This window comes from Aphis gossypii, chromosome X (assembly GCF_020184175.1).
Source record: "Aphis gossypii isolate Hap1 chromosome X, ASM2018417v2, whole genome shotgun sequence".
Taxonomy (NCBI): Eukaryota; Metazoa; Arthropoda; class Insecta; order Hemiptera; family Aphididae; genus Aphis; species Aphis gossypii.
This window is the reverse complement of record NC_065533.1, coordinates 31,703,372-31,724,136: the sequence shown is the minus strand read 5'-3', so window position 1 is coordinate 31,724,136 and position 20,765 is coordinate 31,703,372. Positions and strand designations below refer to the sequence as shown.

The window sequence follows — 20,765 nt, the reverse complement described above, 5'->3', positions numbered from 1 at the left end:
GTGAGTGACAACCCGCGTGTATAAATGGGCGGGTAAACACACAGAAGTCGAAAGGAATTACAATGGATAGGGGATGGTGGTTGCTGTCGGGGGCGCGGAACACATGAAATATATTTAAACGTGATCTTTACAGAAATCTGGGACGCGGTGTGTATACACGACATTTTTTATGTGGGACAAGGGAGGGAAAAAACAAAAAGAAAACACAGATACCAAAATAAATTCTAAAAAACTTCGCAGAAGTACAATGTTAATATTATTTAATACGTATAGGTAAGTAATCATTTTACCTAAAACGTAATAGATACGTTAAACATTTTATAAATAAATTCAATTCATGTAATAATATCGACAGCCGCGTATAACATAGTGAATTGCAAGAACCGTAATTTCAAAAGGTGTACGGGGTGGTTATGGTAGTTCTGGTGGCCACAACGGTATTTAAGGCGTAAACATAATCAATATGTCATTTAAAATGCATAAGAATCTGTGTGGATTATATGTATTTATATTTAGGTTAAACTCAAAAAACAAAATCAACCCATAACTTGGGAATATTTAAGAGCACTCAATTAAATACCTCGGTGTCTTCTCTGATGTAAAACTAATCTGAAAAATACACATAAATAAAATGATAAACCTATACAAAAATGAAAATCATTATACCCTTGCAAATAAACTATAGCTTAACACTACAAATCAAATGCTCACTACTACTACATACATTAATAATAATACCATTCTTATTATACGTATATTCATTATATTCCACCATATCTCAACATTTTTTTTAAATCTACAGTCAAAACAAAATAAATTTCTCAGAATAACTCTAAAAGCCCCCTGGTTCATGTGCAACAAGCATTTGCACATCGACACCGAAATGCCGTTTTTGGACATTTGAATCGTAGATAAATTCAAAAAAATTTCACTCAAAACATAATTTCCCAAAAAGAGCTTTCCACTATAAAATTTATTAAAAAACGAAAAAAAAATGATTTGATTGAAACCATGGCTCCTTCAAAATGTTCTGCAGTTTCCGTTATTATCATCAAAATAATTTTGTAACTTTATACTTATACCTATTCATAAGCTTATTATTTTTTGTAATTTATATTTTTTTTCATTTTAAATTAATAAATAATAAAAATATTAAACAATATACTATGATGCTGTTCTAATATTATATACATAGTGCTCCATAATGGTTTTTTTTTGTACATTCATGAAGTACGTATTAAGAAGAGAAAAAACACTGCAGCTCAACCCCGTACGCGTACTACGCACACATACATCTACGTTATTACTTGTACACTGAGTTTTACGCTGTAAGTGCCGTTGCCGAGACAATGTTAAAGGAAACGATCTCGCGGTAACGGCCTCGGGACTAAGTCGAAGGGTGATTTACAGCATAGCATGGATGTATTATATATATAAAGTCCGTTATGCTGGTCAATAAAAAAAAAATAAAAAAATAAACAACATCGTCGGCGTTACTGTATATTGGCATTGTGTACCTCGTATATTCACTAGGAAATGGTTTGCGAAATTAAGTTTAATTAATTTTGATAGTTGAATTGTGTTTCTTTAACAATCAAGCATGTATAAACATCATTATGTTTATTATATATATTTTATATACCTATCGATATTTAACATATGGATCCCGCAATAAATAAAAGTCCTAGTAAAATACAAGTAATAACATTGGAGATAACCACAAAATCATTACATTTCCTTCCTATGTTATTTTAATGTTAGATATATGTTAGACTTTTTTTATCATGATGAATTGGTTATTCATTTTTTAGAATAGTCTGACTTCGAAATTTTGATTTCAATAAGGTGCCAAGCTGTCGGACCTATTGCGAAGACGATCAATGCGATCAGCGGTACAATTCCATGAAATAGGAGTATTGTATAGGCAATTAATTTAGCACGATATTTGTCTCTGGTCCTTGTGTAATTCTAAACTGAGATTAGTGTGTGCAAATCGTAATCGTTCCGTCTTGGTTATGATGGCTAATGAACATGGCTCCCTTACGATAATTAATTATATGTATGTGATTTAGCGATTGACGGTAATGATAAATTCAAAAACACTGACCAAATAACTTACTAAAACACTAGAATTTTAATATTAAAGACATGATTGTACTCTTCTGATTATAAAAATCTAAAACACAACTATAAAAGTTATGCTAAAACGTTTTTTTTTTTTTAAATAGGGTCAATGTTATAGTCTTCAATTCCAGGTGACAGCTGATAGGTGTAATATATTATATTAAATACTGATACAGACGAACAGTTAGTATAAACACCAGACACCCTGTACATAGTTGGGTGTGTGTATATGTACGCGTATTTGCAAGCGTTTGCCACCCAACTGGATCTTCGCGGATGTATCACCGTCCCGCGCACGCGTTGTGTAATATATCGATGCCAGTTTTTTTTTTGTCATCTTCTTGTACGAAAAAAAAACGAATCGAAAACAAAAACTGGTTTCGGCTTTGCTCCCATATAATATTGCACACACACACACACACACACACACACACAGATTCTACATTAATATAAATTATATTATTAATTTTAATATGAGAATTTATTGTGCGCGAGTTATTATATTCCGCGGTTTTTTTGTAATGTTCACGAGCGCGAACTATACGAATCGACCGCGACGTAATCGATTTCACGTATACAGTATACCTAGCTATACGTATATCACACTTATTACTCATACCTATACATAGAACAAAAACAATCGAACACAAGTTATAATGCGGGAACGTGTGCACACAGATAACCAGACGGCTCTCGTGTTTTCTCAACACTACAGCTGGAAAACGGAAAATTTGTACGGTGGCCTACTCTGTAAGTACTTCTATAGTTTATACTCGATATGCGTATATACCAATCACTTTACTCATATACCAACACACACACACACACACACACACACACACACACACACACACATAAATGTGTTTTTGAATAAACATTCCGGAAAACTGGTATAATAGTCCAAGGAGAATCTATAAGGATAAAATAAAAAAAAAAGAAACCACAACATAACCGAACATTTTATTTTATGCTAATTTCCTATGTATAATGTATACACAGGAATATACATACATAAGTTAGTATGTGTGTGTGTGTTTACTGCTCGACGCTTCAAAATCAAATAATTGTACACAAACGAGTTTTTGACATTATTTTTTTTTATCATTCAAATGTTTTGCCACTTATAAAATATGTTATGTCCATTTCCCGCGTATTTATAATAATAATATATAATATGAATGTTATACATTTCAACCATCACTCGTAAACCACAAAAGCATACATACCTATTGCAGATGTGTAGTTAGTGTTTTATATATTACGCGATCTTCAAACATTTTTTTTTTTACAATAATTATATTCGATTTTTATATTTATCAAAATGACGGAACTTTATGGTGTTTTTTTATTATTAAATTAAAAGACATTAAGACACCGTTTCCGTTTTAAACAATTCCTCACTGAGGTACCATGAGATATTACGAACGATAAATTAGAAATTAAAAGATTTAAGTGGTTGGATAGAATGGAGAGGAATCGTTTGTACAAGAATTTGGCGATGTGTAACTATTGGTATGAAGAAGTCCTCATGAAGTAGTTTATTTGAAGCATAAAAAGGAGTTTCGGTTATTTGGAGGTGATACTTTGATTTTTGTTTAAGTTTGAGGATTGGGTTCATCAGAGTTGAATTTCTATTTCGACTTCGAAAGAAGTTTTTAAAAGAATATTTAATTATTAATATTAACGTATTTAGATATATGGGGATGGGGTACTTCAATATATAAGTACATTTGCGTTGCAGAAGGGATTAACATATCTATTATGTTATTTAAAGTAAACGCATATGGATTCGGATTATAGTTAATTTCAATTGCATACACTACTCTTGGTATAGAGCATGTAAATAATTACTCGTGTATATTTTTTTATATTGCATAAGTAAATACTGTGGATTTATCTAAATGTATTGACCAACGGATAAACTTGTAGATGGTATTAATATTCCGTTTATGGAAATAAAAAAAGAACAATTATCAAAAAAAAAATAAAATAATAATAAAAAAACCACGAAAATTACTGCACAAAATGAATAATAAACAATTTTTTTTCTATCTAAATGGTCAGCTTTATAGATGCTATCTACTATAGCATAAGATATATAGTATATATATATATAATATATATATACCTATAATATACCTATATATAAAGTGTATTCCTCTTGAAATTGTTATGTTTGAAATCAAGATTCCGAATGTATTACACTAATATGCAGGACACGGACCGGCTGTTACTTAAACTCAAAGAATAAATGATCATTTTCGGTTAGCCATACATTAACTACTTATTGTAATATTGTGTTCTTTGACATTTTTGAATTAAAAAAAAATATATATAACCATTTAGATACTAGAATAATGTATCCTACATAAAAAATAGTATTTTCGATTGAAGAATATGACTTTAATATGACTTCATGAGCGAAGGTATATTATATATAATATATACATAAACTATACATACGTATGTTAGTACATTAATCCAAAGTTATAAAAAGTCTAATAAATATATGTATAATATATATATATATACTTCAAATTTCAAAACAATGTTATATACAATATTTTAAGGCTTCAAATCAGCAATCAAAATGTAAAGACATCATACTTATAAGAGTGTATCTAGTATTAAAAATGTCCTAACTAAATAATACATTTTAAAAATTTAAAACCTGATAGCTTTCTACTAAATTAATAATCAAACCATAATTATTATGATATGGTACCTGATTATAATCCAATGCAATGGAATGACAGTAATCTATATTACAATAATTTAATCTATAACTCTATTCAAATTCATATTTATACTCACTTCTAAAAATGACACAAATAGCATTTAAAATAAATAATGTCGTGATGATGTATAATATTATAATAAATAATAATGATACGTGTTAATAAATGTTACTATAAAACTTATTTATATTAAGTCTTAATTATTATATATATACAAGTTATAAAGCATTCAATAAAATGCGTTGATGATACAACAATAATGAGAGTTAAAAAAAACTATTCAAATAACTAATCTATTCCAAATGAAAATAAATTAAAACAATTTTCTGGTAGTGAGGAGATTAGAATAAACTAAAGAAAATTAACCTATTATAATATTCTTTTGACAAACAATATTTGATATAGGAGGAAATGGCCTTTTACACATCCCCACATACTTTGTCATGTATAGCCATCCAAAAGTTATTATAAACTTTAAAGTACACGACTGCTACAGGGATGTTCAATTCTCACCTGATGGTAACGTATAAAATGTAAAATTAATTTGAACATCAATGACAGCGATATCATCAGAAACAATGCGCCCGTCGCGATTACGGATATATTATATTATATTTTTGTCCCGTGCAGAAGGTCACACACGAATTTATCAAAATACTAACCGATGTGGTCAACGACCGGCGTGGGATCTAACGTTCGTGACAACCATATGATATTGTGATTGCACTTTTATATTATTTTATATATAATAATATGAATAAAGACATCATTGTCGTCTTGTCCGAGACAGGAATACAAATTTCAATAATTTTTTATTATTCATTTTAATTATTTCGTTGCGTTCACCACACAGTGCGGCGTTTGTGTGTGCGTGTATGCATATATATATAAACGTATATAACACGTGTTGTACACGCGCGCACACAGATATGTACGCATTGTTTTTATAACAATATAATATTATTATGATAATATAGCTATATATATATATATTATATATTTATATATTATTACGATGTTATCGCCATGCAGAGACAGGCGTTGAAATCCAGAGCTGCGTGCTGTTGGTTATTAATATGCTGTAGTGGAATAATAGTGGGAAATAGACATTACGATTTGTTGAATTTTTCTAAAGTTACTATTGATCAAGGGTAAATAAGGGAGAGGTAAATGAAAGAAGTTTAGGGACACATATCTTTAATGAACAATGTCTTACAAATATAAACAAATTAAATGTCCATTTATTTATTTTAAGTGACGAACCACAGGCATATCAATAATTATTGTAGACGCAATGACTTATCGACTATTATGCGGACTTCACTGGTAGTGAATAGGAATCGCAGAGATTGAAATCGGTAAACGCGGGGTCAGATTTTCTCTAGCAGTCCAGGATAATAATATTATCATTATTATATGGAATTTCGAGGCGTTTTGATATGCGCGTATATTATAATATTATTACCTATAATATTATGCAAATATCGCTCGAAAAGAAAACGGAAAAATATTTTTTTTTCATAATGTGGTGCTATGTCTCCGGCGGAACCGTTTTCAAGGGCTCCGCGCTCCAATCCTAAGTACCCTCTGTTTTTTATTGTCACTAGAGTGAAGCAGCCAAAACGACCTTTACCCGAACTCGTCGTAATGATATCGACCTCCCCCCTCAAAAAATAATATATATATATAAACTAAGTGTTGTACACCTACGGCGAAGGTTTTTTTTTTAAAGGTCCGCGTGGATGTCTGAAGAATATTATTATATAATACGTTCGGGACAAAAGTATATAAGTCATTACGAGAATGCACTTAGGGTTATTTTTTGAATGGCTTTTTATATCGTAATTTATTTTATAACCGACTGCATTATTTGTTCCGGTTTTTTTTTCAAACTGTTGTAGGTCATTTGCGGGAGTTCAATAATATATTACGTTTACATTATATAGTATACCTATACCTATGTATAGTCCATAAAAATACCACTAAGTGTAACGTATTTACATAACCCTTTTGATTTAACCTCCGAGTACAAATTAAGCACATGATAATTTGCACGTCCTACACACATACACGCACACACATATTTGTTATATTATATGTCTCTATTCATATAGTATTATATTAAATTGGATTGTTGGGATTCGCACACAAAATTTGGCGTAAATTTTAAATAGTATGTTGAACTGTTGAATACTAATAATTTGAAAATCGGCCGTTTCTATAATATAGGTGTGCAATAACGAATGAACCCATATCTTCTTCAGCTTTCGGTCAAAGTAAAAACCATCAAGCTTATAAAATGCTTGTGTAAATACATTACGTTAATAATAATAATAATAATAAGCATTGTGTTCAATCACACGTTCGCGACATTGAAATTGTATTTGTCTCGTCATACTTAAATACGTACTAGGTCTATTATATATATTAGGAATGAGTAACCACAGTATAACAGTTCTCACCGACATGATCCGGTCCGGTATAGGACGATGAACGTATACATAATTTTAATTCAAATTTTACTGGCGACGAATAAATAATATATAATGCATCGCGGTTATATACAACCATAGTCACGTCGCTCACACGCCGTCGCGGATCTACAGAATGCATTAGAATAATATAATATTATAAAATATGTTATTATTACTATTATTATCATCTTCACTACACCATTGTTATTCTGTTTATAACGGTGGCGATTTTAACCATTTCTAGGTGCGTGTCCTTGCCCTAATTATGAGCCTTGTGATAGACGACATATCGTTATAAATTATACGTGCGACTTGGGCCAGGGCGTCAGTTAGTATTCCGACCAGCCGACCGCGTGAGACCCAATACTCGAACCAGAGAAAATATTACGTATCCGATAAACATATACATAAAATACGTATGTATATACCTACACGAGGACGTGCTCGATCGAATACCAATGACTATGGCGGGTCGCGGTTCTCGCGCAAGCATTTGGCAACAGTTTAGGTATATTATTCTCATCGATTCAGCTGAGTGGGCGTGAGAGAGGAGGACGAGGAATAATACCCTTTAACGAAAACTACACGTTTCAGACGTATAGTGAAAGAGTTAAAAAAAAAAAAAGAAAATATACAGAGAGAGCTAGAAAGAAAGAAATATACGAAATCGGTTATTTTACCTATCCGTCTCTACTGTCTAAGCTACATTTTATTATAACAATATTATATATTCGGATCGAATAATATCTCATACCTGTACAAAGAATTTTCAGAAAAAAATCAATCATCAAATAAAAATATAGTGCTATTTAAGAGCTATTTAAATAACCTAAATACGAGTAGTATATAGTAATGCATTCTACATTTCTACCCTTTAATGGCGCCTGTATATCGAAATGATGCACTTGAGAATGTTAATTTAACTTAACTAAAAAATTCATATTTTAAATGTAATACATATTATGGTATAGTACTTATTCTATTTTTAACGTTGTGTTTGCCTAATGGAAAGTCCATTGAATGTTAAATATTAATTATTATTGGGTTGAATTTTACTTAACAACGGAAAACTTGGAAATATGAATTTTGAAACAATAATTGTTCGCATGCTTCAGATTTAAGAAACCCTGTATTATCACGTAGTAAGTAAAATATTATTATAATTAACTGGAGTTTATAATGAATTTTCACTTTTTTTCTACGTTTAGTTTGTTTAGCTAAACTAAAAATAACTGTGAACAGTATTATTTCCAGTATATCTACTTTTAACTTCTATAAAAACAAATAAAATATTTTTTTTCGACATTATATTTTATACTCGTATTCATGAAAATATAACGATCAATATAAAAGCCGAAACAAAAAGTACATATTTATTTTTTATGTTATTGCAGTATTAGCTAGTACGGAAATAAACTTTATATAATTAAGTTAATATTATTATATGACCGTATATAACTGCTTAATATCCATATGTTATGTTTGATATTTATATACCTTTTCATAATATTATTATAAGTATTTTTTGGTCAAAAAATAAATAGATTATTTCAAAATAAATTTCATTATCCTATATTGTATGATTTCGTAAAATTTTTAATAATATTTTCTTAAAATTAATACCTAGTCATACAAATAAATAAATAAATAAATAAATACAAATTTAAGTTAATATTTATAAAATATTTTTTTAATAATATCGTTTTTATAGGTTCATTTAAATTAAAATATCATATTTTTAATAATTATCATTAGAATTTTTTTTTTTTTTTTGAGCTAAACTTAGTAATATTTAGATTTTAGAGTACATCCGAAAACATATTTAGATGGTTTTTAATCCATTTATAATTCGCTGCCCTAAATTAATAACTTTTATGTACTGTAATTTAATACATTGATAAAAACACTAATGACATATCTTAGGGGAGTGAAAGGTAACATTTTCTTGTGTGGCAAACATTTTAGGGATTTAGAAATACGTATTTAGATAGCATCACTGTCCACTATAATAATATGTAAATACATCGTACGTGGTTATTCGTCAATCAAGAAACATACAAATTTTCAAAAATTGTCTAGTAATAGGTACATTATTTAACGAAAAGGGTAGATATAGTAGAGTCATTAAAATTTTATGTAGGACAAAAAAACTCTAAATTCGTCTCTAGATACACCTATAAAAATATTCGAGGTTTTAAAACTTTTATAGTTACACAATACAACCTCGTATGGTTTTTTCCCTAACAGTTCAATAGAATATAATATTATAGTTATTGATTGGATTATTATTGTTATTATTATCATTATTATTATTACATTTATAATATAAAACGCACTTACCGTGACTATTGATGTAATTGGCTAAGTACAGGTCCAACTCACGGACGGACACGTTGATGTGGTAAGGATTCACGCACAAGCTGGGGTGTGTGCATTCCGGCGACTTTTCTAACCGTTCTCCATCTGTGCTTTCGAGAGGGATCGCCTTGAACAGTATCACCATGACGAGATCCAGCCTCCATACCTGTAAAACGCGGTGATTTATCGGTTTTTAACAGAATCGTAAGAATATTATACACGGAATTATTATACGTAGGAACGGATTAAGATTACTGTCACCTACTTTTACACGACATACTGAGAGTATGATGTGTATCAGTATGTTATGTGTTAATACTAAACATACGTAAACGATTAAACAAAAGTGCCTAAGTAAGATCATGGATTAACAAACTAGCTGGTATATCACGAATTATACCGATTCCAGTATTAATACGCGCAGCCATGGAAGAAACAGTAATAACTTGATTATTTTAATAGAATGTGACCAGCCAAGGATTTTATTCAATAATTTTGGAAATTATGAGCAAATAGTATTTAATACTGATCACAAATCCTTGACGGATGACAGAGAAATAATGTTTATCACTGAGTTTCTGACATATCTAGTTAGTTAATCATGGGTAAGATATCGAAGGATAATGTCACAAAGTACGGTAAAACCGTTACTACCAGCTATGGTAGTATACAATATGTACGATAATATATAAGACAATAAATTATGCAAACAAATAATTACTCATTTGTATATATTATTATAAAAAAAAAATATCACATAGATACATACAATATACGTCAAGTCTAAACATTTCACCAGTAAGTCCAAGTATAATTTTAATGTTTATTTTTTTTATAAAATAACAAAGAACATCTCGATTTGAAGTGTTTAAATAAAAATTGATGTATAATTATTATAATCCTATATAAATACTAAGCAATAATTTTTATCATTCTGTATAAAATTACTGTGCGTAAGACTGTAGTAGGATATGGGAATCTTCAATCATTGCTGGTAGAGGTACATAAATCCCTAATGGGTAATTTTCGGTTTGTACTCTAAGTTTAATTGTTGAGACACTTAAAAAAATATAGGTACATAATTGTTGTGTGCAACAGTAGTATAGTCGTGTATACGAATATTGACAGACTAAATAATGTTTCGGGAGAGAGAGCACATTTGGATAATATGCATTTACACGAATTTGTGAACCATCGAACAACATTTAATCTCCGTTTGTATTCTTAGTATTACATTATGATCCCTATCAATTTTCGGGTATTATTTTCACTTCTTATCACTTCTCTTAATTTTCAACCGTGCGCATCAATGTAGTTCGTGTATAAACGGAACGCGTACAGTGACGTTTAAGTTAAAAATAAATATACCCCGAAATAAACTCTTCAATAACTGTAATATGTTACGCGTATCCAAACTATCATAATTTTATTTACATTTTAAATATTAACGGATATTATGATAATTTCAATAGTAAACTTTAGTCTAAGAATTTAACAAACCATAAAAATAACAATATATAAGATTTTCATTTTCTTAAAACCAACGTTTTCAAATTATAATAAAATATTTAACTTGTGAGATTTCAGCAACAATTCAAAATCACGTTTGATATAAAATAAAACTCCATATGAAGAATATTGTTACTTTGATTTAAATATTTGATTAATATTCACTATTTAGTTATCATTTTATTTATTCATATTAATAAAAAATTCATCCAATTAAATATAAAAATAAAAATATAAATGTATTAAATTTTTGTATACCAGGTATCCTATAAAATTTAATAAATATTGATATACAATTAATATTTATAGTTTTTGTAAAAGTGAACAGTGTTTTAATAACAATTAATTTGAGTACCTAATAATTAAATTCTTATATTGTTCTAATTATATTGTATTTATCTAATTTCTATATTACTAAAAAAATGCATAAATTATTGATTGTTTTGAAGATATACATTTATACAAACACGACAGCAATAAATACAAAACAACAGATACTAATATATATTATAATGGATTTTTACGATATTCTAAATTTGTATTGTCACACAAAAACTAAAATAAAATTACAACCACGCAAAATACGGAGTACGGTTGGATACTTTATATCATAGTATATTTCGTTCTGCGAAATAATAATAAAAAATATTATTAAGAATGGACATATTATATAGTTGTATTTTGATGGTATTTTTCTGTTTTTTTTTTTTTTTATACGGAACACCTACGATATAAACATAATAATTTAACATGTGTATATTTATATACATATTACACACGCACAAACAATGTGCTCATAACCCAGCAGGAGCGATGCGTTTTGCAAAATAATTAAATAAATCCTTATACAATAATCCGAACGCTATGGACAATATAATAATATATAGATAGTGGCTACAATCGTTAATCTTAAATAAATTAATTTATAAATACATTTTAATAACTCAGGAATAACTCGTTAAAATGTCGATTTAGACATATAAGAATTTTTATCATTTAATATCATCGGGAACATTTGGTTCTCATTTGAAACGAACGATTTTGTATGACTATTTTCAACACAGACCTCTCCTTCGACGGTATAAAAATCTTAATAATTGAAAATACGATCTTTGGGCTCCCCAAAAATCGGATTATAAATAAATTCATTACTAAAGAAAAAAATGGTAAGTTAGTATGCTTAGTGAATCATTCAGTATACAAATAATATACTTGACTGTATAATGGCTGCGTATGGGTTTTATTTCAAACCACGACCAAACCACGCGTAGTTTACCGAGATCATCAATATTATAATATTATTTCACTTGTCCACCGTAAATAAAAGAATAATAAAAAATAATAATTGTGTGGTAGACGTGCGGTATTTCCGTTTGTATTATAATATATACACACACTGTACACGCGGTTGCGGGTCGGTGAAATAAAAATTGTATTTCACAATCAGTGTAACACTAAAATGTAATGGACAATAAATTTCGCTAATTGGATGCGACAGACACCTCGTTGGTTTGTAAATTAGCAGGCCACCTTCGATGTATTTCTTTCTCCCGAAGGCACACACACACACACACACGCTTATAAGCTCATAAGACTAGTGAACTCTGTTTGGTTTCGGAGTATAGAGATAGCGGAGAAGTAGAAGACGAGCCGACTAGAGATCGAAAATGTATAATATAATTAGTTATTGTATTTTTAAACCGATTATTGCAACACGTATATACAATAACATTGCGGCAATAATGAGTATCGGATTCGAAATTAACATTTTATAATGAGATCGGACGGGTAAGATTGAGTGCAATCAAACCCAGAAAATGTGTTCCGCCAGTAAGTAAGATTTATAGTAGACGACAATAACGTATATATATATGCGTGTGAGTATGTGTGTGTTGTATTTAAATCACAGTTTTAATTGACATTTCTTTTGACTGTATGTTATGTAGTTGTATAGCTATATAGCTAGTATATAGCTTTAGAGCTGTTATTGGGTTTGTCGTTCAGAGGTTAGCTGCATTAGCTGTGTATTATGTATTTTATCTATTGTATTGTGGCGCGTGTATTTAATCGGAGTCATACGAATTTTTTTTTATCATTGCACATTTGAATAACGCTATATATGATTCAGTTTAAATTATGTAATAGCTATAATATATAAGCAATAATAATTCTGTAACATTAATATTAAAACGACAAATATTTATTTTTCGTTTTATGGTTTGTCGTATTATTGGTAACTAGCTGAATAATATTATAGGAAAAGTTTCTTAGTGTATCTATTAATTTTATTAGTCAGGTATGTTTAAAAAATTAGGTACTAATTTTTTCCATTTTTCGTGAAATCTTAATGTTAAGATTTGCGATACGATGCAGCACGATTGATTTATAATACCTACAACACTCGAATAACCTTGTATTTTTATTACTCATATAATTATATATCTAAAGAGTATAAGTGTTTTTGAAGTAGCAGGTAATCATGTGTTTTCCTCATTTCAATATTCATCAAAAACTAATTGTGTCGGTATAAATACGATAGAGTGCACTGCATAATATAAATAAATTTAATCTTATATATTTAACGAGTAATTGCAATCTTACAATACATTATTAAAACCTAAACGTTGCAAATTAATTATTCGCGATTACAATATATATATAATAATAACTCACACATACATAACCACGGTATCTGTAGTTGAAATTGTCACTTAAAACGTACCTATACACATTTATAGTAGGTATACGAATATGCCAACTGGATTATAATATTATATCGTATTGTATTGAAATCGCGTTTGTTTCGCGCCCGATCCGTAGGACTCAAAATGACTATAAACGATAGTGACTTAAATTATCCTACTACCCGTCATCGTGCCCGTGCAAGTAGTGTACACGATATGTCGTATGTCGCGTGTGCGTAGGCGTGTGTACAGCTGAACTATGATAATGTTGTGTAGTGAATTGTGTAGAAAAAAATACGGGTAAAAATATAATAACAACGTAACCGACCGCCACGATATAGGCACCGCCGAGACGACCACGCCACGAGCGTCTTTTTGATTTATACGCGTAGTTACATCGCGTCAACAAGAGCAGCAAAACAATATACATAACGTTCATACGAACACCGCCACTATGTACAGCATATATATATATATATATTATTGGTTCCTACGGCGTACATATTATAACCTACTACGACGGCGGCATGATATCGTAAACCGAAAACGTCACGTTGTCGGGAGACGTGTTTTTTTTTTATTCTGTTTTTGTCTTCGTTTCGAATATATTATGGGTAGTTACATATTATACAAGTGCCCATAATGCGTATAGGTATTGGTTACCCGACAATATACGTCTCTCCGATACATTGTAGTTTGCCATATAATATAATACGCTCGGTCTATATAATATAACGCGCGGAAGAGGACGCGTAAGGTATACCTGACGCGTGTGACGGCGAAGACGATGTACCTACATCAAACGCGTATTATAATATACCTGCGTGTACCAGTGTATATATTATTATATGGCACCTGATTTATTACTATCGGATTCGATTTACGACCGGAATTTCTGCACCTGCACACGTTATAGGTACCTACTATGTTGTTGTTGTTATTATTATTATTATTACTATTATTATTATGCGTATTATAATATGTAACCGTGTTATATTATAATATTATTATGTATACGTGTGTATACCCAGTGGCTCGACCACTGAAGGGGAGGGAGAAGTGATAAAAAAATGTTCTGAATGTTCTAATACAACTATCGGTATTAAACTTGGACTTGATAGACTCAATATTTTTTTTTAACAGTAATATTTATTTTTAATTTATTTAACACCAATTCGATGACATACACATATTTCATTGCATTTATATAAATATTATTTTATCATGGTACAGTACGTCATGTCCAGACAATAAAAAAAAGTTTATAGAATTTTTTAAATTGCTACGCATGGTATAATGAATGAAAAATTGTCAAGATAAACTACTAACTACTAACTAGATTAACTATTTAAATTAAAGAAGATATGTCCCCGTAAGGCGAACCTCATTAAACGAAAGTTAGAAGTATTCGAGTCATAGATTGAAGTATATACCGAAATTAAGAAAAGCATTTGAAAACATGTTACAAGTAAGTACGCCGAAGTTAATTATTATAATAAAATATATGATAACAATATAGCAATTTACTGGACAATATCACATTATATTATGTAATTATTATTCAAAATAATATACATAACTACTGAATAAGCACTATAATTGAGGTTGATCTAATACTCATCAGATATTATACAGATAGTATATAGGTATATCTATTGACATATCAGAAATGTTATAAAATATGTATATCGTACAGAGAAATTATTAAAAATTATAACGTCAAATATGTAACACAAAAATAATCTGATTTTTTCTGACTTGGCCCATTGTTCCTGTTTTCATCTTCATGGCAACATAAAAATTATGATCAGACGGCGTTGTAGGTAGGCTATACGGGTACACTACTGTCGTAGGTCTGCCTTTCCAGTAGATATAAAAAGTATAAAAAGACATAATATGGCTTGTTAAAATTCATCAGAGTATACGATGTACAATATTTTTTAATTATTTGATTCCAACTATATAGTGCCCGAGCACTAAAACTAGGTTGAAGCATGAAGGATTTTCACTGACTCAATATTTCTTTAATTAGCACTGAATGAAGAAAACACTTAAGTAAAAAGTTGCAAATAATGTAAATCCTTTTCCTTTTATTTTGTCCACTAACTTATATAATTAAGCTAAAAGTAGGTTAATGACTCTTGCTTTTGAATCCTTAATAGGAAATAAAAAAAATCTCCATGCCGATATAATGAACTATTAAAACTATTCACAATATTAATATTTATTTTTGGTTTTTAGATCATTAATCTTATTTAATATATTCAACAAAAGGCGAGCTAAATTTCATATTTCTTTGAGAGGGTCTTCAAGTATTGTTGAAAAGTTGTTCAGTGCTGAACTTTTTGGTGTATAGAGGAAATTTTATAAAACGATAATAATATGGTTAATTAATACATCATGCATTCATTATAATTTTTGAGGTGGCGAGGTCTTATCTTTAGAGTTATTTATTATTTTATTTCTATTTAATGAATATTACCAACTTAATACAAGGTAATAATACTGCCTAGGTCTAGGTTATATCAATCTGTTATTTTTTAAATGTAATTGCATTGGCTTGTCAAACATAATTTAAATTTCCCTTGCATATTATTGAATATTTATTGCATTATAATCATTAATAATTACATATTTTATATTAAAATATACGCCTGAACAACGAATTATAGGAAATATACGTTTGTTTATGATGTTCATTGGGAATCTATATATATTTTATCCTATAAAAGGTTTAGAAATAATTAAAATGAGTACGAGTTTAAGATAATGTATTCAAATTATACACACAAATATAAATATAAATAAGAGTAGTAAGTATTTCAAAATCGATACATAATTTTATCATAATATACAATGTCTACCCGACCGACAATACAGGTTTGACGAAGGGAAAAACAATATTGACTCGATAAAAACGAATAACTATCATGTGACAACCATACTATAATGGTTCAAGGAAACTCTAAGTAAATTTTCAATGTTTATTCGTCATTAAATTTTATCAAAACTGTCCATTTCGTAAATGCAAATACTATTTCAGTTAGGTATGTGTTTGAGATTTTATAAAAGTGTGATTTAACAGCGAAATTGATATTGTATAATCATCGTATGGACATTAAAATATAGAATGCAATTATAAATACGTTCGGTCGTAACGGTGTAGTCGTATATTATAAATAACCATATCATTGTAGTTTCAAACGTTTTTTCCTCTAATGATATTCCCCTTCCCTCGCCCAATCACTTTGAACGCATACTGTCTCCTTCGTCCTGGTGTAATGACTGAAGACGTGTCGTATGCGCACGGAGGAAGGAAACAGACTGAACACGATATTTTAAATACGGCGTGGGTATCGGTTGAGAAGACGACGACGTGCTCGCTAGGTCGCCGAGCGTTCGTTTTTGTGAGAACTGAACACGTTGGCGGCGGCAGCGGCATGGCACGTGAACTGAATGTGTAAAAAGTGTTAACTACGAAGAAGGATAAAAAAAAAATACATCGGTACCTACGAGGCGACGTGATGTGGGAAAGGCAGTAGTAGTCTGCCGTCGGTTTTAATCTGTGCGGTTTCGGCCCTATATATTAAAGCGTATGGACGCTTTATTAAATAATTATCGATCGGGTGCTGTGATATTTTAACGACAAACGAAACTATTTTTCGTCACAAGTAATCTCAGAGAAAAAATAGAAACATCAAAAAATTCACGGTACCTACTACAATTGCATGTGACATATACACTGCATTTAAAATTTACGCCTGATATAGACATATTCAAATACAACCGTACATTTATATTGTTATATTGTGAATTTAATAACGGTGCGACCGAATAAATTTTATATCCCGAATGGTTTTAACAAAAAAAAAAATACTTTTTTTGGTAGTATCATGGGATACATTTTTATTTTAACTACAGAATAAAAAAATAAAATAATAAGATGTACCTATGTACTTAAAATTCAAAATAAAAATACGACTATGTGTGCACTACCATCAATATGAGTCTTATAATCGACAACACTTCAACTCGCTCGCAAAAGATATTATATATTATTATTCAGTATTATATACAGTGAGCCGACATATAACATTTTGAGCACTGCGAACTGTTAAAATACAGTACGCATTTTAACGATAGCATTAAAGCATTTAAAACAATGTAGAACATGTTATTATTATATAACGAATTATACTTAAAAGAATCATAATAATATAACATGAATCATTCTATTTTAGTTACACTAAACCTAGTCGAACTTTATAATGTAAACTGTATAATGTATACTATGTATATTATATTATGTTTGAATAGGTCTTTATCGACTAAAGATATAAACAGCCCGAAAACAGGATACATATATAATATATTATACGTAAATCTAATTTTATAGTAAATAAAAATATAATCACAGTACCTTATTATAGAGTCTATTTATTACTTTTTTTTTTTTTAGAGAAATCTAAATAAAAATGTCTTGTATGTATGTAAATATGTATGTATTCATTTGTACAAGGCAACTGTTTTTATTTTAAATGTAATGTTATTAAATATATTATTTTATCAATAAAAAATATTAAGTGTAATAATTAATAATATCGGAAATAGTTATTGTCATATAAATATAATAATAATTGATAGTGGCTGCGATTGGATGACTTTAGAAAGGGCGGCACACAACGTAAGCGAGGCTGTAAATACATTATAGGCATTGACATTTAAAATATTCGTTCACCGCCGCAGAAATTACAACTAAACTATGCGCACAGTGTCTATATATTATAACATGTATAACGATAATAATATTATATAACATAAACAATAAATACGTTGCCAGAATTTACATTCTAATTGTGCCGATTTGTCATGGTCACTGCTTCTCGGGGATAAAATAAAAATCTACGATTAGTTACAAACATAAAAAGCATCATCAACTTCTAAAAGCTTCATTCATTTTTTTTATTCACTTATTTAGATATGCTTGTTGTGTAAATTTAATTGCATATTATTTATCAAAATTAAAATTATATTTCAAATTTGGTATATCCGAGAATTCTAGTCATTGCGTATAATATATTATAGTATGTGCGAAGCGAATAAAAAATAAAATATTGTTTAGTACCAGAGTATCCTAATTTGTGTAAAAAAATAGTTTAATGTCACTTTTTTTGGACTTTTTGATTATACTGTCATATGACTTTCTGATTTCCAAATATTATGTTATCATTTTATTTTAGGGAACTTAAGTTGTTTGAATACGATGAAAAAACAAAACAAAATTTATCGCAGCTTTCCCTAAGTAATTATTAATGAAAAGTTATCTTAATACAATTTTATGTTGGGTATAATGAAAAAAAGACATACGACTACTTACTTCAATAAGAGTATTTATAAATTTACCAACTGTATTATACAAGTAATGCGATTTTATAATTTCTAATTATTCAAGTCCCTGATCATCAATTCAAATAAAGGGCACATGAAAAATCACATGCAAAATATATTTACGTTTTGTTAATATATAATATAAAAAATAAAAATAAAATAAAAACATATATTATCTGTTAATAAATATAAAATTGTTAAAATAGAGCGAGTTATTGAAAATCAATAGAAATCATTTTCATTTAAAGGGTTAGTTTCTTACTCGTATATTAGCTTACAAAATTGAATCGTAAAAAAGTTCCATGTTTCTTTTTATTTTGTACTTAATTTACGATCAATTGTATTTAAGACGTGCGTTTATTGTTATATAATTTGATATATTTTGTCGTTAATTGCGATGTTATTGAGATTATATGTATGTATGCTTACATAATAATATATATTCTGAAAAATCATACTAAATACACAACACTGAGATTATGTATAATATATTATTATGCTGTTTATAAGAATAATCAAGTTATATTAATTTTACTATAATTGCATAAATACAAGTACTTTGAATTTTACCAACTTTCTAATAAAAATAGCTACTGTAAATAAAAATTATTAAAAATGTAAGCAATTGTAAAATGTTTATTTGTAAGCATAATAATATATTATAATCGTGTGCAAATGTGCGTACGAGTATAATATATACATAATATATAAATCGGTTTTCGTGAAGTTTAAATTACAAAAAATCAACCAGTGTCTGAATCCGATTGTTATGCATAATCGTATTGTATTATTGTTAGTATTTTACCACACACGGTTACCTACTATGTCATATATTAATAATGTTGTACGATGCAACCAAAATGAATAATAATATACCTTATCGGCTTGTCGGAGACAATCGATGCGCCGCATTTTGCCCTTTTGGTCGGGATTGGACAGCACGCACATGGCCGGTTTTTTGCCAGTTATGCTCAGCACAAAATCCTCCCGGCACTCCTGAGTTATGTCTTTCCGAAGCTTTCCTAAAAGCCGAGACGCCCATTTCTGTTTCACCTCGGGTTTTTCGTTCTGCAACAATGCAAAAATCGCGGAAATCCATTAAACGTACATACATACATACAATATACATATACATACATACACATACAATATATATATATATATATTTATTAGATATGCGACTAGATATACCCGATAAGTTTTCGGTACATTAAGTTTCTTTGTGGTAAAATAAAAATTACCTTCGTACGCACGCATTATGCGTGTTTATTAAGCTTTCGTGCATTCGTGAGAGTGAGTGTATGGGTGTGTATGAGTGTGTGAGTATTTATAATATAATATATTGTCGTATATAATGTGTACCTATTTAATATTTATAGCCGTTATCCAATAGCCGAGTGCACAATGTTTAAAACACACTACCGATAATATATTATAATTTCTTTATTTTTTATTTTTTATTGTGTCGAAATATCGATTTCGATTTGTAT

General features: G+C 29.3%; 1 protein-coding gene across 6 annotated transcripts in view; it reads right to left on the bottom strand.

Moving 5' to 3' along the window:
• The window catches only part of LOC114124608 (nuclear factor 1 X-type), a 139,519-nt gene that overhangs the window by 40,759 nt on the left and 77,995 nt on the right, over positions 1-20,765 (bottom strand). For all 6 annotated transcript variants that reach the window (XM_050208127.1, XM_050208125.1, XM_050208124.1 and 3 more), the window contains exons 3-4: positions 20,152-20,343; positions 9,677-9,860 (exon numbers count right to left, since the gene is read on the bottom strand). In XM_050208127.1, coding sequence (XP_050064084.1) covers positions 9,677-9,860; positions 20,152-20,343 — 376 coding nt within the window. The remainder of the gene's footprint in view (positions 1-9,676; positions 9,861-20,151; positions 20,344-20,765) is intronic.